The 25,969-nt window shown below is 38.9% G+C and overlaps 1 protein-coding gene across 2 annotated transcripts in view; it reads right to left on the bottom strand.

The window, feature by feature from the left end:
- Positions 1-4,504: 4,504 nt before the first annotated feature.
- Positions 4,505-25,969, bottom strand: part of aplp1 (amyloid beta (A4) precursor-like protein 1) — a 70,729-nt gene continuing 49,264 nt past the window's right edge. Inside the window, exons 2-17 of one of the 2 annotated variants that reach the window (XM_037676361.1) lie at positions 23,467-23,646; positions 21,887-22,016; positions 21,027-21,139; positions 18,908-19,101; positions 18,503-18,804; positions 16,128-16,255; positions 14,263-14,337; positions 13,982-14,140; positions 13,722-13,850; positions 11,066-11,165; positions 10,785-10,937; positions 10,620-10,640; positions 10,443-10,501; positions 10,220-10,282; positions 9,931-10,074; positions 4,505-7,232 (exon numbers count right to left, since the gene is read on the bottom strand). In XM_037676361.1, the coding sequence (XP_037532289.1) occupies positions 7,131-7,232; positions 9,931-10,074; positions 10,220-10,282; positions 10,443-10,501; positions 10,620-10,640; positions 10,785-10,937; positions 11,066-11,165; positions 13,722-13,850; positions 13,982-14,140; positions 14,263-14,337; positions 16,128-16,255; positions 18,503-18,804; positions 18,908-19,101; positions 21,027-21,139; positions 21,887-22,016; positions 23,467-23,646 (2,052 nt within the window). In that variant the 3' untranslated portion in view covers positions 4,505-7,130. The remainder of the gene's footprint in view (positions 7,233-9,930; positions 10,075-10,219; positions 10,283-10,442; positions 10,502-10,619; positions 10,641-10,784; positions 10,938-11,065; positions 11,166-13,721; positions 13,851-13,981; positions 14,141-14,262; positions 14,338-16,127; positions 16,256-18,502; positions 18,805-18,907; positions 19,102-21,026; positions 21,140-21,886; positions 22,017-23,466; positions 23,647-25,969) is intronic. The other variant, XM_037676362.1, reaches the window with a different exon arrangement.

Raw genomic sequence — 25,969 nt, 5'->3', positions numbered from 1 at the left:
ATCTGGTGGTATATTTGTGGCTTGAACGAGAAGTTCTTGTGTACTTGAAAAAGATCTGAACAGAGTAAACAGTCATGTTTACTACAGAATGATTTTTCTTCTTTGAGCCCAATTTCTTTCAGAGAGAAAAGGTAAATGTACAATGTAAAGGCTGGACTTGCAGATATTTGCTCAAAGTTTCCAAACTTGCCCTGCTTGTCTTGCACTTTTCCCGTGCGATGACGTTTCTGTTTCATGCCCACACTAAACAGACTGACAACACCTTACTCCCTGTGGACTGGAATGATGAGCCAACCAGAAGAATAACCGAATTTGTGAGCCTTTCAGTTGGGCACAGGCTGGCATCTTGAGTCTCCTCTCAGTATCGTCACTGGATGTATCTGAAATTCTGAGCTCGTTTTATGAACAATGAGCTACGAGCAGCATTTTAACTTAAGTGGCCCTCACACTTCTCACTCAAACGAACATGGTGCGTATGACATGTTCGCAGTGTTAACCACTTGACGGTTTCTTGTAATCAGGTTTGACATGTTGATGCATCAGGACGGGAGCTACACGGACACTTCTGGTGAATTCCAGGGGACAGTACAACCGTGCATCCCTTGTTAAAACACTGACCATCCACGATCAAGGTGGTGGGGGTGTTCTCATGTGTTCAAACACCTGTAGATGCTGACATTTGAGGCTAGCCTGCACACGTCTTTTCCTGTGCAGACACTTGTCAAGTTCTCAAACCACTGGACAGTGTGATCTCATCTATTCCCCTCAGAAGAAAATTAGCATTTAAATGTCACCTTGCACTACATGAGAAGGAAACTGCTAGAAGTGATGCACCTGCTAGTAATATCAAGACTGTCAGGCCCCCCCCCCCCCCACCACCACCACCACCACATTCCTCAGCACATACTATCCCCCCCACTGGCAGTTGAACTACTCGGATCACCCCCCCTCACCCTGCATCAGTGCTGACTCACGCACCCAGTGCTGATCAGTTGCACCCAGCACCCCACACATCCAGTGATGATGCTGATATTTACACGAACAGAATGTCTTTGATCCACCTACGGAGCTTTTTAATGTTTTTGTGTACGAAGGGGTTTCGTATTGTTGTTTTGCTGAATGAATCAAAGTGTTACTGAACTAAAGAAAAAGCACACCCAGACTACGAGGTGATTAAAGTCTCGGTTTAATCTGAGTCGGTTTACATCACCACAGCAGCGGGATGTGCGCAGTCGACTTCAGAGGAACCAAGATGACTGATGCACTCTGCAGGAATCTGCGGCAAACTGTTACTGTACAGCCGCAGAGGCTTTTCACGGTAATCTGGGTAAGCAGGACTACCCGTCAGTGTTGTGGTTTGGAAGAAGTGAACCTATGTCGAGCTGGAGAGGCTGGGGCTTGACACTTCTTTGTAATTTGTGGGTGAAGGAAGTGTGAGGGCGACCCACACCAGAGACTCGGAGTGAGGTGAACGGCAGCTTGAGACCATGTCAAGGAGCTGCTTTTTAGTTAAGGGTCTTATGTTTTATAAAGTTTAAAAATGTTGAAGAAAAAAAATTACTTGAAGCATCTTTACTGTGACATCAAAGGAAACAAACCATTACTCATCACTCTACTTTAAGTTCAGGGAAAAGAAGTCATCAGCAGCAAACAATGACATAACAAGGCTAAATGTAATTGTAGGTGTCTTTATACTTTTGATACATGCTAGTTTTCTGTTTATCTATAAGCGAAATATAGATATATATTTTGATATTGGAACCTGTCCAGGTTCCAACCTGCTCCTTCCATAATGACTGCTGGAGAAACACACCAGCTCCCACATCTTAAATATGAAGCGGGCAAGAAAATCAATGGATTTATGGATGGATAAATGGATATTATTCTAATAACAATTACAATTACATAATCACACTTAGCAATAATCATGCTTTAAGTATAGTTAAAGAGCATTTCACTTCTGAATATTTTTTTTTACCTCAATCAGCACTCCAAAAAAACAACAATGAAAACAATCACGCTCAGGGAGTAATACTAATAATAAAAGTAAATCTTAATTTGTACAGCACATATTTTACACTAAAAATATTCAAAGTGCTGTACAAAAACTGACAAAATGTAGTTTAACTGTAATAAAGTGCAATCTAACTGCAAAAATTCAAAGATAAAGGCTTAAAAAATACAACAAATGTAACATTAGCTAACAATAAAAGTAGAAAATAAGTTTTAGGATGCTTTTTAAAAATAATAGTTTAAAAAGTCAACAGCTCTTAGGTTTTTTGGAAGAATATAGTTCAGTGATGTTTTTGATAAAAAAAATAAAATAATTGGGAACGCAGAATGTTTGTAGAATTTACAACTTTCTAGTTCTGTATGTCCTTTAAATGTTTGTTTTAGTTGGACAAGACTGAATAAATTACATACTGTATTTTTCAGACTATAAGGCACACCGGATTATAAGGTGCATTAAGCGAAACAAAACAGTCAAATAAGTCCAACTTTATTCAACTCATTCAAAATAACCACATAAAATCAGTTCGAAGTCAGTAAGTACAATCAGAACTAATACATAAGGCGCACCTGATTATAAGGCTCACTGTCAGTTTTTGAGAAAATTAAAGGATTTTACGTGCACCTTATAGTCTGAAAAATATGGTAATTCACAGATTTGGTCTGAGGCTCTTCTGTTTTTGATAAAACCAGTTTGCAAGCTTCAGTGCAAGTTCTTATTTGAGAAATGTAACAAAGATGGTATAGTTCCTCCTCCCAGTACAATGCTCACCTACAAAATTCTGTGTTTTACTGTGAACTTTCTTTTATGAGTGCAATAACAAAAAGCGTGTCATATTAAAACAACAAATATAAAGTGGAACAAACACCGCGGAGTGATTCAACCGTTCCACACCCAATCGGAGCTTAGTTTTTACGTTTCTATTTGACAAGAAGTTTTTGTTTCCTTTTGTATTTTTGTAGTTTGACTGAAGTTTAAAAAGGGATACCATCACATGTAGCTTTTCTTAAAGGAAGTTGGCTGCAATTTTGGCTTCACAGAAATGAACCTGTGGCTTAAGGAGTCACTGCAACTCCAGGCTAAAAGCTGAGAGACTTCTTATCTTCATCTTGATGTTTATCTCCAAGAAAGTTTTACTATCGAGTGTAATATTTATGTCAGCATTTGACACGCAAACGAGTAGAAACTATACTTTAGGCCAGAGCTATTAAATATAACCACCACATTATGCATGTAGGCACTTTTGATTTGAGTTGAAAGCTGCATGTTTAGTGCTCTTTAGGTTTCTTTTTCCAGAGAAATTTAGCTCAGGACATGAACTGGAAGAAGAACTAATTTTTAAGTGTGACAAGTTTCCTCCTTTGACATGATTGACCACAAAGAGTTACAAGTTTCAGTCTTCTGCCTGTTGCCTCTCAGGAAAAATCTGAATAAATGTTCCCCACAGTTAACATGGCACCATACCAAAAGGTATACATGTGTATGAAAAAACTAAAAATAAACAAACAACCAAACAAAGGCCTTAGCATTCTTTGAAGAAGCGCACATTGGCTGCCACCTTTGACAGAGATTTAAACATATAAACCATCTTATGATGAGGCTGGAATCGTAGCCAACTGCATAAAAATGTGTACATTTTACTTTGTGTGATCTCAAGTAGTCTTACGAGATGTGTTACAGCTATAAATATAATGTTGGGGGTGAGTATCTGTTACTACCACCAAATTTATCTCAATTTCTGTAAATTTGACTGAGTTTTAAACTGTCCAGGATCAAAGCCAACCTGGACCCAGCATACAATTGTTGCAAATAAACCCCAGCTACACTCCTGCATACATTCTGGACCTGTCCCAAACTGCAGACTTTTGGGCAATCTATCTTTGACACCTTCTCTGGAATATGTGGCAAAACTGTTAACATATCACCATTCATTTCACTGTTCGGGGCAGTCCCTATGCATACATCACACAGATGTGAGAGGGATATGATTGACTTTGGCTCTCTTGACCAGGAGGCTGACTTAGTGCAACTGGAAGGACCCACACCCCCCAACATATATACATTGGATAAGAGAGGTGATGCACCACATCCATTTGGAACAAACAGGACATACCCTGAAGGGTTCTGCAAAAAGATTCTGGGACACGTGGCAGCCCTTTGTGTTATATGTGGCGAACTTGTCAGTACCTGTTTGATTTATTTTTGTTTATGTATGTGTGGTTGATCTGGTGGGGGAGGGACGAGGTGGGAGGGTTTTTTGTTCTTGTCAGTTTGATCTGTGTGTTATTAAAAATGCAAAAATCAATAAAAAGACCTTGTTTAAATTTGCCTGAGTTACAGCCAGTTTTGTGTTGGTTTAGGACAATTAATTGTGGCAGCCATCTAGAAATGACTTCACTTCAACACACACACGCACGCACACGCACACACAGGCTAAATCATAATCAGTTATTTGCCTTTAATGGTGGACAATAAAGACAAGCAGAGACGACATTTAAGGGGCCATTCACTTTTATTACCGTTAATTTAACCAGATTAAATTAGTCAAACTTCTAACAATACAGTTACACTGAAAACATTTTGCCAAATAAAGAACTGTGTTTGAATTATTGGGAAACATGTCTTTGGTTAAAGGTTTCTAATGGGAATGAGGACCAGCTCTCCGAAATCAGACAACCGCTCTTACATTTCTAAGCTTTATCACAAATCAGTCGTTTGGTTCAACTTGTGCTTCGTGCCACTGCTTGTCAATTAGAGGACAAGTATTTACATTTCTGACTATTTTCCCTTTTTATTTTTTTTCCTCATACATGCTTGTAATTACATGTGAAACACATGACCCTTGTTCCAACTGATTATTACGTACAATTTAAATAAAAAATACAGAATAATTACATCCAAAACACAGCATTGTAAAAGGCAATAATGCAGCAATTAAAACCTCAATAACATAGTTTACATTTCATCGGGAAGGTATAGGGGACAGACCAACAAAGAAGTCTAGAATTGGACTGAGGACGTCGGTACAAATGTGACTGAACTAGAGTATACACCGTTCTACGTCTGCTAAATGCTGGTAGGAAACCTTCAGTGGTTTGGGAAACACAGGCAAGCTTCTTCTCATCTATGGTTTCAGAAGTATCATTACAAGATCAACTGACTTAAACTGTGAACATACAATGTTTTCATTCACTAACGTAGCTGTACAAAATATACAAGGGCTATGACTTTGTCCTCAACTTGTCATAACTCAGCCACAACCCCGCTATTAAACCTGCCCGACAAGACAAACCCAAATTATGGCAAGTTTAAACTCAGTACTTCATTAATCAGAACGTCTCGCTCTTTTTTTTAAATGCAAGAAAACAAACAAACGAACGAACGAAAAACACTCCACAAGTTGTAATAATTTACTCAACTTCCTCGAGGAATTAAAAAAAAAAGAAAAAAAAAAAGCAAGCTTTATAGAAAATGGTCTGCAAAACAAACCAACCAACAAAAACAGAAGAAAGTACAAGTTGATTTTGGTATGGAGCATATACGGTAAAAACCGATGACCCAAAAGTGACATTCTACAGTGTGACCTATTTTAATCAAGATGACCAAATGATGGAATTTAGTGGTTTTAAAAAAAAAAAAAAGAAAAATTAAGCCGACACATTGATCAGTAAAGAATTAGTCAGAAAAAAAGGGGACAATCCCTTTTTTATGTACTTATGCAGCGTTGGTCACCAATGTGAAAAACTACGAGTCATTCTGTGAAAAGCTCTTTCATGAGACAAGTAAATAAAACTTTTATAGAGTACTATCATCTAGTGTTAATGAGTTTAGTCAAAGTGGCATAAAAAAACTATGACCGTGTGTTTCTAGGAGTCCTATGCTGACACTTTACGCTCCACTGCTTTGTGCAGGACGAGACATCCAATTAATCCTCGGCTCAAATATACATTCGCAAAATGTGAAATGCTACACGAAGTGACGACGAGCGGATCAGACATTTTGTCTCCTAGAAGGTTTGGGCTTCACTACTCCCACTAAGGTTTACTAAAAGGGAAGTGATGAAACAAAAGAGGATGGAGTCTCAACGTCTACCTTGAATACATTCAGAAAGTAGTTGCTTTGTCGTCGTCTTGTGCTGGTTTTTACAACAGTCCGTTTTCAATCAGCCATGTTAGGAAAATGTTTCTCTTTCTCTTAACAGCACAATTATTATTATCATTATCGTTATTATTATTTTTAATATATTATTCCATTACATTAATGTAAATTAATCATAGAAACGTCTACATCTAGTCGTATGTACTTCTTATATACAGTGTCCATTTTGAAACGGTGACATTTGGGACACTTCAAAAGGCAATGACAGGAACAACACAAATAAACAGCATCATACACTAAGATGTCATGCGTTTGGTAAATTAGTGGACTTCGGATTAGTCGGTTTTAGACTTCTTTAGGAAGCAGAACAAACAAAGCCAACCAAATTCGTAATTAAATAAGCTGAAAGTTGTTTGACATGTTTTGCCCAAATAATAAAGATAACACAAGCTATTTCCTCCGAGATAAAAGTGTTTTGTACCATCAGCTCATACTGTACTTCTGTGTCACTTACTGTGTTTTTCTGTCACTTATTTCGAAGTCTGTCTCATACATTCAACCACCTACGGATCAATTTTTAATGCCGTCTGACGTCGCAGTAAGCTGAAGTGAACTATAAGCTATAGGCTGTCATTCACACCCATCTACACCGGTATATATTTAACTGTGGTACAATCTCAACAGAGAAACTGCTACTGAAAAACAAATATCGTAAAGCATTATGCATCATTCAAAATTAAACTCTAGTGTAGGTCAAGTCATGCCACAGGGACGACATGGATTTTTCCAGGGTCATGAACAGAATGTGGCACAGCTAAACCTAAAGTAAAGTTGATTCCAACATGGTATCTCATTGTTCACATTATGATGAAAGGCTATGATTCAGAGAACCATAGGGGAATCAGTTACTTAAGACCGTCAAAGGGAGTGCAGATGGATTTTAACTTTATTGGGGATTGTGTGTTGGGGGGGGGACAAAACATGTGGTCAGGCATGACTTGCTGGCAAAGCACCCAGTGCTTCAGTTCATCTGTTCAAAGAATTTGTAGGTGGGGTTTTCGTAGCCGTGGTTCTGCATTTTGTTGAGCTGCCTTTCCTCCGGGGTCAGCATAGGGTCGACCTGCTATGAAAGAGACGAGAGCTTGAATAGTATTGGTAAAGACAAATTCATAAGGACTGCACCTGTCAACTGTTTCTTTAAAAACTGAGAGAGAAGGATGTGAGCAACTATGGAGGATGGGGAAACTCCCAATCATAAAATCGAGGGTATCAAAACTTGTGAAAAGATCCTGAGTCAGAAATGATGTGCAGCTGAATGACTTGAATTTGTTAATTCTTCCGCTTAGCTTCCAATTCACTTCTGACTGACTAGGGAACTGCTGCAGTGTTCTCCTGTGCTTGTCCTTGTTTTCAACTCCTCTGTCTTCAGAAAACTTCTGCAAATAAAACACTAATGCAAACCTTAAAGGTTAACTAACTCAAATACTTGAAGTATAAATTTGTTACATGTCTTAAGATGGTGTAAAAGTGTGTGATGATGTATTTTTAAGCAAACAGGCCCAATTTGATTTGTATTTTTTTGGTTTCTTCCTTTTTGCTCTACTTGTCTGTATCCTCATTGGCTGAACCTGTGAAGGTGCTGCTCAGAGCAGATCAACACTTTGGCGTATGGTCTTTATCCGATTTTTCATTTTGGTTTAGTAAACGAAAAACGAAAAAAACAAGTGTGTTTTTGGTTTTTCATTTTTTTCATTTCAAACGAAAAACAAACTGCCTGAGTGTACATGGACCCAGAGTTGCATTTGGGCCTAAAAAATCAGGCCCGGCCCGAAATCGTAGGGTTTTTTTCTGAGCCTGACCCAGACCTGACGGATAAATTGTAATTACAGGCCCAGCCCAAAAAAATAAACCTGACATTTTTTAAAATTAAGCTTTTACTGCTTTTGTAAACAAATCAGTTTGACATATTTTAAAAAGGTATTTTAGCAAAAGCAAGGTACAAGATTTCTTGTTTCACCAAATGGATATTAACATACAAAATGAATAGCCTAAAAAAATCAACTCTAAATATAGGCTATTATATAGATGAACAAAAATATATTTAGAGCAAAATCATTGGGAAAAATATAGCACAAGGCTATTTTAACTGAACGCGCTGCTCGCTTCGGCTTTTGTACATGCTGCTACTTCCTTCAGCGTAGATGACAGCAAGTGCGGAGAAGCGCACGGCGGGTGATCAGCTGATCCATCTGAACTTAACGCAACTTATTTTTTTATCTCTTTCAACCGGCCGGTCGGACCTGCCTCCTCCTCTACAAGTAGATTAACACAATTTTATATTGTGCATTCTTATTTAGTTTTCTTTGTGCTGTATGATTCGTAAAACTGCATCAAAGCCCAAGACCAACAAGGCCCGCCCATCCAGCACAATATTTTGGCTCGGCCCGGCCCGAATTTCTGGTCGGACCGGGCTGGGCGTGGGCCCGGGTTAGAAATAACAGCTCTACCGTATGGTCAGGGGCTTATTTATTTTTTGGCTGTGGTTGGTTATTGAGACCCATCCATTATCTTTACCCGCTTATTCCATTTTGGGTCACGGGGGTTGCTGGTGCCCATGTCCAGCAATCACTGTGCGAGGGGCGGGGGACACCCTGGACGGGTCGCAAGTCCATCACAGGGCCACATAGAGACAAACAACCATTCACTCTCTCACTCACACCTAGGGACAATTTAGAGTTACCAATCAGCCTAACATGCATGTTTTTGGTCTGTGGGAGGAAACCGGAGCACCCGGAGAAAACCCACGCATGCACGGAGAGAACATGCAAACTCCACCCAGAAGGCCCCTGGACCAGGGTTTAAACCAAGGACCTGCTCGCTGAGAGGCAGTAGCTCTACCAGTTGCGCCACTGTGCTGCGGTTATTGAGACCTTTGCAACCAAATTAGTTGTTTTTAATAATAAAGATCTTAAAGTACTGTCTTCATTGCATGTTGCTGCCCAACGGTTTGTGCCATATAAATTGGGGGCTCATCCGGGATTTGAACCTGGGCAACAACAATATTCTTTTGTGCTTAGTATATTTTTGGGCCACAATATTCAGACAAAAGATGAATAGATGGGGATATTTACAATAATGACATAAGAATTTAAAAAATAAATGTTTAAATATTTTGATTCGAACAATCTTGCAAGGATAATTGTACATAGGTTTTCAATAATTTGTCAAGTTTCTATAAAGTTTCTTGCTATTGTTGTTAGGCATTTTATACTATTTTTAAATTGTTCCGCTTCTATATGCTAACCAACTTCTGGCTGTAGATTCAAAATGACAAAAGCGGATCTAAAAGTATATCAATTTTCCTATTCAACTTTTTGCAAAAAGGCAGTTTCCAAAATACCCGTTTTTTTTAACAACTTCTAGAAGACATTAGTAGTTGTATTTGCTCTTGTTCTTGCACAATAAAAGCTAAAATAGAATTTTTAAAACATGCTTAAACGTTTGAGTCCGGCTTGCATTGAATTAGTTGTTGCTTGAATATATTTTAGTTTTGTTTGATCTTGTTTTATTTTTGTGGTTTTCAAAGCTATCAAAGGGTTTTTAAGCGTTTTTACAACTTCTGTTGCAAGACGATGTATTTTGGCTAACTTCTTTTAGGGAATTTTTCAAATGTAAAAAAGTTAAAAAGATATAGTTATGACGATAATGAAGCCTGCATCATTCAAGCAGAACAATAATAAATATTGTTTTGGAAACCAACACAGGTATGAATAAAAGATAATAAAAAGGTGCTTGAATTATTAGCCTAGTTGGGGTCCTACCTCTACAATTCCATGGCTGATAGTGCCATAAGGCTTCCTGCGCACCAGCAGCAGACTGATGACCATCACCATGGCAATAGCCACAGCCACCACCAGCAACCCCACCATGGCGCTGCGGTTAAATGTCTCCAGCGCATCCGGTTGCTTTGGAAATAAATATAAATGGAACTTTAACAGTAGAAATATGGATAGGCAAAACGAAATGTGTCATTTTAGTTTAGTTTTAAATTAAACATATTTTTCTTTAAGAAAGCAAACATTTATATATATATAAAAAAGAAGTTCTTACAAGTTCATCCCTTGCAATCTCATTAGGCTTGATCGCCTGCTTGAGTTCTGCAGAGGTGTTGATCTGAAAAAACACAAACAAAAAAAAAAACAGGAAATTCGTGAGAAAATTATAGAAACACTGAAAATAGATTGCGCTAAAAGTGCACTTTCTTGCGTCAGTGCTTTTTGCATAGTTATCTAAGACTGAGTCAAATTCAAAGCTTAAATGTTGATCATTTTACCTTTTCTTCATTCTCATACGTAGGGCTACGCTCAGATGTGTTGTAGTCATATTCATCCTCTACAGACATAAAGAGAGAGATAAAAAAAGTCTTAACTATTTGCAAAGGTAAGAAAAATTTGCAACAATGAAAATGGAGTCAAACTTTTATTGTTAAAGGTTTTAAATGTTAGCTGACCTTTCTTATTAGGCTGCACATCTGTGGAAATAAAGGGGGAAAACAAGTAATGAAAAAAAATCTCATCTGAAGTGGTTCAGGTTTTAAATGCTCACTTTCAAAATTAGGAAAGACAACAGATTATAGCTTTGTGGGCATTTGCAGGATTATTAGTTGAATTAGTACCAATGTGAGGAGGATAAGGCCTCTCTTCTTCCTCCTCATCATCCTTCTCTTCCTCGCTCTCGGCTGGCAGGAGCTCCTCAGTGGTGCGAGTTTCAGAGATGGAGGTGGTCATCAGCTCGCTGATGTCACCTCGTTCCGCCTTTACTAGTTCCTCTAAAAGGAATGCACAAAAAAAAGAGCTAATTTTCAACACCAAGATGAAAAATAACACTAGTAACTTCAAAACAAGAATATACAGTAGTTTGTAAAATTTGAAACTCAATAAGTGTCATTAAGCTTACGAATGTCATCATGCAGCTCCTCAGCTAATGTGGGGTCCTTGTACAGCAGAGCAAGACTTTGGTTCATCCTTTCCTCAATCACATGGAGATGTGTGTACACCTGTAAAACAGAGGAGCCCAATAAGAAAATAAGCCTTGTTGTGTGTTTAAAATTGTCAACACATGTTTCCAAAAGAGGGAGGAACATTGAGTGACCTATAAGAGTGGAGGAAGGAGTATGCAGGTTGACTACATTCTGTGTAGAAGAGGAAACCTGAGGGAGATTGGAAACTGTAAGGTTGTGGCAGGGGTGAGCGTGGCCATACAGCATTGGATGGACTGGACTACTACAGCAACAGTAATTAGAGAGACAGGTAGAAAGGTACTTGGTGTGTAATCTGGACAGAGAATGGCGGAAACCTGGTGGTGGAATAGTGAAGTTTGAGAAGTAATTCAGAGAAAGAGGTTAGTCAAGAATAAATATGACAGTGAGAGGACTGAAGAGAGGAGACAGGAGATGCAATGTAGAGCAAAGAAGGAGATATCTAAGGCAAACCAGAAGGTGTATGATGAGTTTTACGGGAGAGCATACTAATTGGTGAGACAGTGGGATCATGCTGGAAAGGATGTGCAGCAGTTTAGGCTTGTTAAAGATAAGAATGATAATGTTCTAACAAGTGAAGAGAGTGTGATGGAAAGATGGAAGAAGTACTTTGAGGAGCTAATGAATGAAGAGAATGAAAGAGAAAGAAGAGTAGAGGTCATAGAAACTGTGGACCAGGAAGTGGGAAAGATTAGTGAGGGTGAAGTTTAGAAAGCTCTGAAAAGATTGAAGAAGGGGAAGGCAGTAGGACCTGATGACATACCAGTGGAGATTTGGAAATGTCTTGGAGAGATGGCAGTGAGGTTTTTGACTCAAATATTCAATGGCATATTTGAGGGTGAGAAAATGCCCGAGGAATGGAGGAGAAGTGCTGTTGTCCATTTTTAAGAACAAGGGTGACATACAGATTTGTAGCAACTACAGGGGAATGAAGTTGACGAGTCACACGATGAAGATCTGGGAGAGAGTTGTGGAAGCAAGACAGACGAGAGGTGACTATTTGTGAGCAGCAGTATGGCTTCATGCCAAGAAAGAGCACCACATATGCCATCTTTGCTTTGAGGATGCTGATGGAGAAGTACAGAGAGGGTCAGAAAGAACTCTGTGTCTGTGGATTTAGAAAAAGCATATGACAGGATGCTGAGGGAGGAGGTGTGGCATTGCATGAGGAAATCTGGAGTGGCAGAAAAGTATGTTAGACTGGTATAGGATATGTATGAGGACATTGCTCTGGTGATGGACCGACTAACAGATGAGGTCAGGCAGGAATCCCCGTGGACTATGATGTTTACAGATGATGTGATCTGTGGTGAGAGCAGGGAACAGGTGGAAGAGATCTTGGAGAGGTGGATGTATGCACTTGAAAGAAGAGGAATGAAAGTAAGACAGAGTACATGTGTATGAATGAGAGGGAGACTGGTGGAACAGTGAGGCTACAAGGAGCAGAGTCCACAAAGGTGCAGGACTTTATGTACTTGGGGTCCACTGTCCAGGAAAATGTGGAGTGTAGTAAAGAGGTGAAAAAGAGAGTCAGGCAGGGTGGAGTGGATGGAGAAAAGTTTCAGGAGTGATTTGTGACAAAATTGTGTCAGCAAAGGTCAAAGAAAAAATTTACAAGACAGTTGTGAGACCAGTTATGTTGTATGATCTGGAGACAGTGGCATTGACAAAAAGACAGGAGAAAGAACTGGAAGTGGCAGAAATGAAGATGTCGAGGTTCTCCTTAGGAGTGACAAGGATGGATAATATTAGGAATGAGATCATCAGAGGTACAGCACAGGTTGAACAACTGGAAGATAAAGTTAGAGAGGTTTCTGAGACGGTTTGGACATGTCCAGAGGAGGGACAGTGGGTATATTGTAGAAGGATGTTAGAAATGCAGCTGTCAGGAAAAAGACAAAGAGGAGATATATGGATGCAGTTAGAGAGGACATGGAGGTAGTTGGAGTGAGGACAGAGGATGCAGAGGACAGAGTGAGATGGAGGAGGATGACTCGCTGTGGCGACCACTGAAGAGGGAAAAGCCGAAAGAAGAAGGAGACCAAGAAGAAGAAGTGTTCAAATTGCTTTTAAAACCAGCTTTGATCTTCCTTTAACTGAAAGAAGTTTGATCACTGATTTAGGGGCAGAATAAGTTTTTTTTATGTTGTTCTTCAGAGCATAATGTTCTGGGAGCTGGCACGGTGGCACAATTGGTGTTAATTGCTGTTGCCTCTCAGCAAGAATGTCACTGGTTCAAATCCCAGCCCATGACCTTTCTGGGTGGAATTTCCATGTTCTCTCTGTGCATTCGCAGGTTTTCTCCTGGTACTCCAGTTTCCTCCCACAGACCAAAAACATGCATGTTAGACTGATTGGTAACTAAATTGTCCTTAGGTGTGAGTGAGAGAGAGAATGGTTGTTTGTCTTGTTTGACTCTATGTGGCCCTGTGATGGACTGGAGACTTGTCCAGGGTGTCCCCCGGACATGGACACCAGTGACCCTCGTGACCCCAAAAGGAAGAAGTGGGTAAAGATAATGGATGGAAGGAGTTTCACTGTCAGAAATCCTCCTCACATCTCAAAAGCCCTCACCTGGAATTTCATCTGCTCAGCTTTCTGGGGGTCGACAGCCTCTATATGCTGGTAGTGCCTTAGTGTGTGTCTGCGGTCCTTCTGCTCAGCTGCCATGTAACGCTTTAGAGCCTGCAGCACCCGCTCAGGCTGGAAGATAAAAGATCAAATTTGAGAGAGGAAGGAGACAGAAAATATAGTCAGAAAACATGGAGTTTTTTGCAGATAGATTAATTTTCTCTCAATTTTCTACCCTTGTCTGCTCTGCAGGACAGATTTACCTGAGGGGGATCAGATTGCACAGCAGTCAGGTAGTTCTCCAGGGCCAGGCGACGATTGTTGTTGAGAATGGCCTCAACTCTTTCAAGATGAGTCTCCACCAGTCTCTGCCTTTCCCCAGCGACCTGCTCCTCCAGTGTCTGCAGCACCGACTGGAAATGCTGGTTCAGACAAAATGAGTTGGTTGATATGTGAATGACCAAAGCAAATGTCCATTTTACCTCTACCGCAGTGTGATCTTTTTAGAAAAGTGTTTGAAACCGATCTAGAAATATCTTCTTACCTCATTCAGAGCCTGACGCTCAGACTTAGGCAGATTTTTGGATTGGTTGTCAGCCTCGGCCCATTCCTTCATGATCTGAGTGATAAAAAGCAAAAATTAAAAGGATTAATCTAAAAGTATATAAATATGCCTTATATGTGTCCATTCAAAAAAAAGCATCATCGTACACTAGGAAATTTGTAAACAAAATTTACACAAAATACAAAACAACTCCCTTAAAAAAACTCAGAGCTGAGTATATTTATTGATGAAGGACTGTCAAATACAGAAAAACGTAAGAATTATTTAGATAACCCATATCAATTTCTGACAGAAATTTCCTGTCATGTTGTATTATACATACATGTCAAGACTTATGGATTTTCTGTAAAAGATACTGATTTTTCCCCATTTTTATGACAATAGACATACAGATAATGTCTTACAGATTTTTCAAAAACTCAGCTTAAAATTTATTTTACATTTCAGAGTCAGCTTGTAAGCAAATGTTATGGTTTTAAAATGTTAATTTTCTCTAGTTGGCTATTGTTCGCTCCACTTCAACAGTCAGTCATGTTTTATTTATTACATTTGTAAGCCCAGTTATTTACTTGTTCTGTTAGTTCATATCAAGAACAGAAGTCAAACAAGGCCTGCTGGCCAGATCTGGACCTTGTTAACGTTTATTTGGCCTCCAAGAGAAACATTTAAAAGAACCTCTCATATTAAAGAAGATAAAAAATTAGATTTAATTAAAATCCTAAATGTAGCTCTTAGATATAGTTATTACATCAGCCGTATTGGTCCCTGGTGGTTTTTATTTGACTATTTTCACTTTTTCATTGCAAACACAGAAGACAAGTTAACTCTGTGTATTAAACATTTCTTTGATTGTACTTAAATAAAAAGAAACGTGCTGGGTAAAACCATATGTATGCTACAAAAATATATTTAACAAAAATGAATTTAGTAAAAGCAGGCATGTAAGTTAAATTGTATTTTGTATTTCTATGTATACTTGAGGGTATAATTATATATACATACTGTATAACATCATAATGTATTGTCTTGCATTATATTGGCTCTAGGATGAATTCTTGTCTTATCTTGAACGTAAAAGACACCCATCCATTATTTAAGCATTTTACTGTTAAAGGTTTGTAAGCTCAAACATCCAGGTAGATAACAACAAAAAATTTTAAATCATGTCATCTGGACCAGTTTCTTTAAGTGAGAAATGCTTTGTCTCCCATCTGGAAGACTTCATCAGTCTGCAGCCTGCCAACCAGATCTGTCCCATAAGTAGCCTTCATTGCTGTGTGTCAAGCCAACCTCCTGTTGGAATCCCAGAAGCAGGCTTTGAACACATGCAAACAAGGCACACCCGTCCAAAACATTCAATCATCATGTATAGCAATCAAATGTTTAAGGCCAGCTGGCCGACTTGCTACCTGGCTACCTATGGGGCAGATCTGGTTGACAGGCCGCAGACTGATGAAGTCTTCCAGATGGGAGACAAAATGTTTCTCACTTAAAGAAACTGGTCCAGATGACACAGTTTAACTATTTTTTTTGTCATTTTACTGTTAATTATTTTGATAAATGAACACTTTGTCTAGTCTTTTTTTGTCAGAAAAGGGCCAAAGCATGTCTGATAATCCAAAGAGATGGCAACAGAACGAATGCAAATGCATCCTTCCTCACTTTTAACCTTTTTCATGTCATGTCACATATTTCTTTCTATATTCTTCCCTAAGGCAGGAGAATCATGTCCAGGCCAACTGATTGTCAAAGCAAGTTTCAGTCCTCATTAACGAATCACAAGTGAAAAGTGTGGCCTGCTGCCTGGCAAGCTATTAACCTGCTCTCGGCCCTGTATAATTCACCTCATTGATGCGCTTCATCCTGCGCTCCTCCAGGTCTGTTTTGGCACGCAGGAAGTTGGCATGCTCTGTGTCATCAACTGGCTTCTCGAAATAAACATCAACGCCATCTGTGGGCCGAGGCGTGGTCACTGGACGTGGAAAAGAACAGAAAACGGGTCGTTAAAATCACACAAGCTGCTCGAGCCAGACAGCAGTTATCAGATGATTAAATGGGAGTCCAAACATTAATTGAACATTCCCACAGTTGAAAAACATTTTTTAAATCTGAATTGAGACTTATAACACTGCAGCATTTATTTAAACCCCAAAAGAAGTTGCTATGTTGTGTAAAATGTAAATACAAACTGAATGTAGTATTGTATCTACAGTGGAGCGCAGTAAACATCAAATAGTTAAACTAAGAATTTATACAGTTTTTGAGGAGAAATAGGGTAATTCTGAATTTAATGGCAGCAATACACCTCAAAAGGTTGAGGTGAGACTGCACCATGTTTACTTCTGTGAAGCATCCCTCCCTTTCTCACATTTCTCACACATCTCTCTTGTAAAAGAGTCCTCGAGGCTCAATGGGATTAACCTGGTTAAATAAAGGTTGAATGAATTAGTCTGTACAAGTTAAGGAACCAAGGACAACAGTTGCTGGAGGTTTCAGAGAGGAATGTTGTACCATCCTTGTCTGGCGCCGGATTCTAGCTAACAGTCCTGTTTGTTTGTTTGTTTTGGACAGATATTTGGTTTAATGATGCATGAAATATTTTATAGTGACTGGTTTGGACTGCAAGCAGGCCAGTTCAGGTCACCCAGACTCTTCTACTACAAAGTCATGTGACTGAAACGACTGCAGTACGTGGTTTAACGTTGTCTTGTTGAAATATGCGAGTCCTTCTTGTGGAAAACATGTCATCTGGATGGGAGCTTACATTGTTCTAAAATTTGTACATCTTTTTCACATTCCATGCCACTAACATGTTCTCATACCATGACAGAGGCGGGCTTTTGAACTGTGTGCTAATTTTAATATTACATTATACAGTAGTCCCTCGCTACTTGGCAGTTCATTTTTCGTGGACTCGCTCTATCGTGGATTTTCAAAGTAAGATTGGACACGACACACAGTTGGCTGATTGATGGATGAGCCGCAAGATCGGCATGGGATTTTTATTTAAAATAAATTATTTTAAATTATATAGCACCAGTGTGCAGCCCAAGCTGCAGGAGAACCTTCCTCCTGCAGCTGATCAGCTAATCTCCTCTATGCAGCGGAGAAGTAGGCGTGGCCAAGAGTGCTGGTTGATGGCTGAGAGCAGTGGAGGCAGAGAGCTGGAATCATGACATTCTGTGCTCTTTTAGAGCTTTTGAGTTTAAAAACATTGTTTAGAACATTGCAAGAGTGTGAGAAGGGTTTAAAACACTATATATAAACGCTATATACTACTTACTACTTGTACTACTATTCCTACTTCGCGGTTTTTCACTTATCGCGGGTCTTCAGGGTACGGATCCCCTGAGATAAACGAGGGACTACTGTTTTACCTGTGAAATACTTATTTATACGAGCATTCAATATTGACCTATGACCTTATGTGCTCTGCAGATTAAGGTTCAAGGTTCTTTATTGTCATTTGCATCACACGTGGTACATAAGGTGGAACAAAATTGTATACTCAAGGTCCCAGTTACACCCAAAAATAGCAAAAACATAAAGTCCATGAAACACTTTGATGATATTATGAACTGTAAATGATGTAACATTCAAAGTATTCCTAATTTTCTCTTGGGGAGTAATATTCTGAAATGGTTCCACTATGTTTTGACAAAGCTTTTAGCAGACTGGTGAACGTCTGCCCATTTTTACTTCTTACATTTATACTACTTACTGAGAGAATCAGCTTCTCTAAAATGCTCTTTTTATACTTTGTCCTCTTACTGACCTGTTGCTAATTAACATGATTTGTTGCCAAATCCTCCTCCAGCTGTTTTTTAGTCCTGCCACCTACTCTTACAGCCTTTTGTTCCCCTTGTTCGTCCCTAATTTATTAAAACGTGGTACTGCCATCAAACTGAAAAATTATCTTATATTTCCTTAAAAAAATACTAATTCTTTGTTTAAATATTTAATATGATAAGTATGTTTTATTGTTAATAACATGTGGGTTTATGAGATTTGTAAATGATTGCATTCTTTTTTCTTTTTTTTTTACATTTTAGACAATGTTCTGACTTTTCTAGAATTGGGGTTGTACAGAAAAGATTTTTGACTCCCTGATTCAAAGAAGATAAAAACAAAACTTAGGTCTCTATAGCGAACTTTTGGGTTAAATAGACAGAACAAAACAAAATGGTAAAGCTCAGGATGAGGCAGAGAAAGCACTCACAGCTGTCTCCCTTGATCAGTGGTGCAGATGTGGAGGGCTTGTGGCCTTTCTCGTAGTAAAATGAGCCCAAATAGTCGGACGTCTGGTACGGACCTGAGCCGAAAGAGTACTCATACTCTTCTGGATCCTTAGCTGCCATTGCTTCGTCTTCTTCCTCTTCTTCTACCTCCTCTTCATCAACATCGTCCTCCTCTTCACCCTCTTCTTCTTCTTCTACTACTTCATCATCCTCTTCCTCCATGTCAGCCTCGTCCACATCTGTGTCAGGAGACGGACTTGGAGTGGGAGCTGTCACTTTGGTGCTGCGGGGAAAAAAAAAACGTTCATTTTTAACTCTAATGGCTTCCACATTCAAACATGTCGTCTCCTGCAGTTTTTCCATATGGAGCAGCTGAAACATCTTACACGGAGTTGAGTTTTCCACTTGTCTGGGATGTGAGGGTCTGAGGAACGTCGAGCACGTCTCGCTCCTCGGTCTCTCCTCGACTGTTTGAACTGCCTCTGCCTGGGCAGCACACATATTCCACGCCTCGGAAGTGGTCCCCACACGGCAGCAGCATCCCGTAGCTGTGCAGCTCCAGGTTTTCAGCGGTGCATTCCTGTCACGAGCAACATAGAAGCAACATGTTTCAGATCGTCCACACTGTGCTGATACTTGTTTCTCACAAAAAGTCCTGAGGATAAACAAATAAAATTAGATCAGCTTTTGCAAACACTCATAAAAATAAGGAAATAAAGGCCTAGCTTTTTTTTTTCTTCAAAGAATGCATGTTGCCTACATCCTTTCATGGCAGAGCTTTAGACTTGTAGTGTGAATATTTATGAAGCATTCACTCTATTGTGATCCATTTGTCTTACGTATCTTTTTCAGCATCTTTCTTGTTCCACAATTTTTGTGCTATTTCAACAAAACATATCAAAACGTTCAGGAGAAGGGTGTTATGACTTTTGGTTTTGGTGCACCTTTAGCTTTTTGATATATTTAGTCTTTTCTGCCACTTTTTTCTCATAAAATAAGAATTGAGCTCATTTTACATCCTTCACATCTTTAGATCTGTTTACAACCTTTTACTGCTCCTTTCACATTTTGTTCTGGTTCAGCTTCTTTCAGACTCCTTGTGCAAATTTGAACTTTTTTCCAGCTACTTTCAGCTACTTTCAGTTGTTTTTTTCCCAGCTGTTTTACACTTATTTTAGATTCTTTCTTGCTAACTAAAACATTTTTGTGCTTCAACTTATTTCTGCTAATTTCAGCTTGTTATGCTCATTTCAGCCCATTTCTACAAGTTTCAGCTTTTTTTGGCTATTTCAGCTACTAGCTGTTCTTATGCTAATTTTAGCTTTTTCAGCTAAATCTAAATGTTTTGTACTCATTTCAACTCTTTTCAGCCTAATTCAGCACAAATGTGTTCTCTCCACTTCCTTCTGGTGATTTAAGTTTCTTTTTATCTACATTTCAGCTGTTTTGTGGCTAATTTCTGTTTTTTTCTCCCAAAGAATTTTCACTTTTTGTGTTTGTTTCTGTTTCTTTCAGCCTAATTGGGCAAACTTGTGTTCTTTCTTATTTCTTCTGCTAATTTAAGCTTGTTCTACATTTTCAGCTACCTTTAGAGCATTTCTTAACTAATTTCAGCTGCTTTCTGATAAATTCAAGTTTTTGTGGTAATTTATGCTGCTTTCGGCCTAAATAACTTATTTCTACTAATTTAAGCTTGTTATGCTCTTTTCAGCTTACTTCTACTAGTTTCGGTTATTTTAGCTACTATTTAGCTGCTTTTTCAGCTAATGCCACTTTTTTATAGCTAATTCAGCTCTTTCCACTTGCTTCTAGTAGTTTAAGCTTCCTTCCACCTTTTCAGCTACTTTTTTTTGTTGCTAATTTCAGCTTTTTATAGCTAGTTTCATAATTGTTGTGTTCATTTCTGCATATTTAAACCTTTTTCAGCAAATGTGTGTTCTTTCTGCTTTCATCTGCTAAGTTAGGCTTGTTCTTCCTTTCCAGCTAAAGTTCAGCATGGTTTTAGCTCTAATTTCAGCTGATTTTCAGCAAGTTCTTCAGCAATAAGCATTCACACTGCATTTTTGCAGGAAATGCAATTTCTCTAGTTTTAGTTAATGTTGAAAGAAAATCCTCAACATAGCCATTTGCTCAGCGTATGTGTTGTGAGTGACTGAGCTACTACACCATATTTTTGAGTTTGTTAAAGTCTCGAAGCTGTGGCAGCCATCTTGAATTGTGTCAATTGCAAAGGTGACTCAGATCTAGCTGTAGATCAAAAGATTACTTTTTGGAAGTTTCATAAAAATCCATCCAGCGTTTTATGAGAAATATTGCGAACAAACAAACAAACAAACAAAAAGAGGCATAGAAACATTATTGTCCACCCTTTATCTTTCTGTGGCAAGTAATAAAAACATAATCCCAATAAAAACTGCCCCTCGAGGCTTTATAAATGTTTGTATTTATCAGATCGTAACTGCAGACGCTTTTCTAAAAAAAAAAAAAAAAAAAGGTCAAACTCACCTCCTTGGCGATGTTGTGCCAGTAGATGTAGCTCTCACAGGCATCCATCTGCTCCTGATGGAGGAAGCGGCATCTGTCAGGCACCAGCAGGGCCTCGCTGACGTACTCACCTTCTGCGGCGGGATTAAAAACGAGGTGAGGTCAGTGCATGAGAAGCTTAGCGTCAATTAAACTGAACCTCACGTCTCCATCTGAACATGAGGCACGTTTTAGCTAGGACTGAATAAATGAATATAAATGAAGATGGGCGAAACAAAGAGGCTCCCCGCATAGAAAATGTGAAATGATAAATGAGAATGTTAGTAATTATGTACTTTGAACAGACATACTGTAGTTTTAGCAGCAAATTTAAAGTCTTTTAACCAGAATAAATGAACAAAATGTTAGTTAGAGAAATCATAAAAGAACATCACTGTCCATTTTTCTTATAGTCTTTTAGCACCATCATTATATACTGTTTGAACGAAGGCTTATTAAAAAAATAAGGTACCCCCATCCCAAAGGCCACACAGAAGGTCCAACCCAGAACTCCTCTCTATTCATTGATCAATGAGCTTATTTGGCCCTCTAGTGGCTTTTAACAGACAAGACATCGTCACAATACTGCTGATCTAATTTAGATTTTTTGGTTTTTAACCTGAACAACTTTGTTTATTAATACTTTGAATCTGCCGTGACAAGGAGAAAGGTGGAGGAGTTGACTCCAACAGCTAATGACAAAGTTCCACTACCACATTTTTACCACGGTGGCAGACAACAGACGTTTTGTAAAAGATGTGAGCCAACATGCAGACCACCCCGGAGCCTGGGCACATGCATCGCTCTAATTATGACGTGACAGTGACGGGTGCTGTTCTTACCCAGGCAGCGGTAGGGCAGGACGATGAAGGGGTGCGTCTGGCAGCGGCCCCAGCCTTTCTTACACCAGGACGGAATGGTGACGGGTCTTTTTGATTCCTCTGTGTGTGAAATGGAGAGCGCTGGGTATACCTGAGTGTACAGGAACACACAAAGATACAGAAACTGAACAAATGGGAAAGGAAAATTAAACAGGGAAGACTTGTTTTTGATGATTTGATGAAACACAGTTTGTAACTTGCAACTCTGGGGCCACATATCTTTGACTAAAAGTACCACTGAAATTACTCATGATGTTTTGATACTACAAGGAGCAAAGGAGATTGATGGTAATAAAGTTCTATCTTATCTTATCTTATCTTATCTTATCTTATCTTAGTTGTGAGCCTTCTAGTTACTTCATTAATCCAACTTTCTGCCACATCTGTGAAATCCACCAGAAAATAAAACCTGTTCAACACAGCTGAAGGGAAAATTCTAAGTGTAACTTTTGCACAAGAGATTGAAATACAGGAAAGAATATAGTCTAAAAATATTAATATTTCAAAGTTAATATTGGCTTTAATTTAAAAAAGCCTAAAGGTCTTTAGCAATATTGGAGAAAATTTACTAAGGTTACTGTCACAATTAAATATTCCACAAAATGGATTCATTTAAAAACTAGCGCTAAAAATACATTTGTAGATTGTCTCATGTATGCTCAATTATTTTTAAATAGGATATTTTTTGTTAATAATTTTCCACAAAATGAAAAATAAACATATAGACATGCATAGTTCAGTATTTATATTGTGTTTAAGAGGCTTTTAAAGGAAAAAAAATAATTGTTTTCTTCTTCCATCATGTACAACTACCGGTAAATAAAAAAATGTTTATTATATATAATTAATGATCCAAGTATTTATTTAACAGTTAATGCTTCAAGTAGGTTTTATGGCTCTGGACAACTTTTATTTAGTAGGATATGGATAAAATGGCGCTTTTGATTGTAAAAGTTGCAAACTTGGGTTACAGGGAGGGACAGCAGAGTCAGAGGAAGGCAAACTAACATGTGGAATTATATATTATAAATATAAAAAGCTCACATTGTGGTTTGAAACAATAAATATGCAAGCAGCCCAGTCTAAAGGTGCACAACTGAGTGTTTATAATGTGCCATTTAATCACATTTAGGTGGTGTGGCAAACACCGTCTGTACTATGGAGGTCTTTTTGACCTGCAGATGGCGCTTGTCTGCCTTCATGGTTGTACTTTAAGTTATTCTTGAAGCAGGAGTGTGCTGAGTGTGTGTACCACAAACAACACACCTACAGAAGGCGAATACATAAATAAATACATATTTGATGGTGACAATGAAATACTGAAATATACCAGCTGCCCACCATCTCTTCAGTTAAATGTATAGATTTCATGTGGAAATTTAAAATTAGAGTGAACGACATGAAGTTTTTTTTTTTTTATTTCTTCTCAAATAAGTATATTTTTCGGTCATGCAACAGTCTTTCCAAACCATCACTGTGATCTGATAATGTTGCTATTAGTAACTGATCCAAGCTGATCATAAATGACGTGAACGTCCTACCTCCTGACAGTAGGACAGGATCTCATTGGGGTCCTTGAAGCAGCCCTGGCGACCCTGAGGGTCCGGCTCCCATTGACCGGTCTGCACGTTCATGTGCAGGAGCTGACGGCCACAGAACATGGCGATCTGCGGCTCCGCCAGCTGAGGGCCCGGCCCGTTCACCTCGGCCATGGCAAGGGCCTAGAGAGCACAGGGAGGAGGGAGAGGAGTTAATACACACACACACACACACACACATATAGTGGGGAAGAATATTGAGCTGATCCAGGGCAGATAATTCCTAAATGCACTCCAGCACTATCCAACATTAGAAGCATGTAAGTGCAAGAAGGAGAGGGAGGGTAGATCGAAACGTTGAACAGAGGAAGTAGAAGAAGCCAGTGCACAGGAGACTCAACTGCACGGCCGTTAGCTGTTAGAGGATTGAGGCAAGCCTGCAAATGTAAGGAACCAACGGTGGAACATGGAAGGCAGAAAATCTACACAAGCACATAAAAAAATTGCTTGCTTTCACCTTCTACTTTTGCATTCTCCTCCTTTTGCCATCTAGAAAGCAGTTATTGATTGGGGGATATGTTGCCTCTGCTTGAGGGGGGAGGGCCCAGGGGACCCCACACAGAGCAACAAACAGCAGCCGGGGCTGGGAGTCAGGTGTTAATACAAGCTCATTGACCGATGTGCCACTTCACTACATTAACACACGGCTCAGAGACAGAAAGAACCAAGGGAGGAATAAACGACGGGAGGGGTTGGGTAGATCTATAAACACCACAGACGACGACTTACTCCACTTTAACAGACAAAATAGAAATCCTACAGAGCCCTCTGGTATCATGAAAACAATATGGTTCACGTTTTACTGGATCACCAAGTCATCTCCGGTGTGTCTCCTGTAGGTTGTATATTTTTAAATGCCCGTGCGTTTCATGGGGCAACGTTTGACAAGCGATGATCATTTTAATCATCAAACCCTGAAACAGGGCATTTGAAACCTCAGAGCACTTCTGGCTCGTGTCCTTTCATCTGCGATGACGGACAGACACATAGACCAGCTGACGGCACACAAGACAACCAGCTCAGCGCCGACTAGAAACAAGATACCCACAGGGAAGAACGTGATGATAGAAAGAAAATAATAAAATATGAGAGTGACGCACGATCAAAGGAAAACCCCGTTCAGACCAAACAGAGCTGAAGTGTTTGAAGTCCTAATTAAAATTTATATGAGGTTAAATAAATATTTAAAGCCCTATGAGGAAATGTACAATAAATATAAAAAGCCCCGAGCAGCGAGCGCATTCTAATTACACTAAGAGTAGTTTGTGTTTCTGCATACCCAAGCAGATTATTATTTTTTTTATTTTACAAATTATTTTTCATAATGACTGACCACTTTCAAAAGCTCACCAGAGAATTTATAGCGTGTTTTTGTACTCACTGTTTAAATGAGTAAGTCCTTAAATAATTCAAAAACTAATTTCTAAACCTTTCTCTGGAGCAAACAGTCTTCATGTTTTAAAGCGATAATCGTGAAAGCGTGGTTAAGATCTAATTTGATTCTAATTTTCAAAATTTACTTTCTCTGCTGAGAATAAAGACAATTTTTATGCACCCATTTTTCTTTCTTATTGTGCAGTTTTCCTTTTGTACAAACTATAAAATGAATAAAATGCACTTATTTATAATTCTCATTGTACGCAACGTTAAGATACATGCAGTTTTTCAGAGTCAATGAACAGCATTAAAAATTAAGTAAGAATATTGGTTTAAAATCTATAGAAACTAAGTTTAAATCCTAAATAAGTCACAGAGTGGTGATGTTTCAAAGTGGATGTATGAGTACAGTAGTCCCTCGCTACTTGGCAGTTCGAAATTTGCCGACTACATAAAAATGTTCCAAACAAACAGAATTGGTTTCTCCACTAAAACCACCATTTAGGCACACGGTGGTCATCTGTGATAATGAGCAAACAAAATTCATTGCTGAACGTGATACAGTGCCACTCATAGTCATGGCTGTCTATATTCTGGTGATAATGGCAGACTACACATGGGATGGTGAATCTGTAGTCTGCTCATGTCAGTCATCAAGACACTGTGGGATGATGCAGTAAGTTGTAAAGAGTCCAACAGTACTTCACAACATATGTAGGTGCCTTCGTGTAAGATAAGATAAGATAGAACTTTATTGATCCCGCAGGAAATTAAGCCCCTTATCCACAGGTCCTTGTCAGGTCAGGCCGAATTGGGCCTTATTAGGCTGGTACTGGTAGAACCGCTTCATTTTCCCTATCCACAGTGCCCTTGTATGCTTTCAGTACCGGTTCCAGTGGGCGGGGTTCAAACTGAGGTCACACGCCTCACCAGCTGGTGGTGGAGAGATGCTGAAACAGGTTTCAGTGAGATTTTTTTTTTTAAGTTTCTGATAAATTAAAAAGATTCCAGATTATTAAAATGATCAAATAAAAATAAATATATATATATATATATATATATATATATA

Source organism: Nematolebias whitei, chromosome 5 (genome assembly GCF_014905685.2).
Source record: "Nematolebias whitei isolate Nwh7 chromosome 5, NemWhi1, whole genome shotgun sequence".
NCBI classification, from domain to species: Eukaryota; Metazoa; Chordata; class Actinopteri; order Cyprinodontiformes; family Rivulidae; genus Nematolebias; species Nematolebias whitei.
Note: the sequence above shows the minus strand (reverse complement) of the source record. Positions and strands in the feature narration are given on the sequence as shown.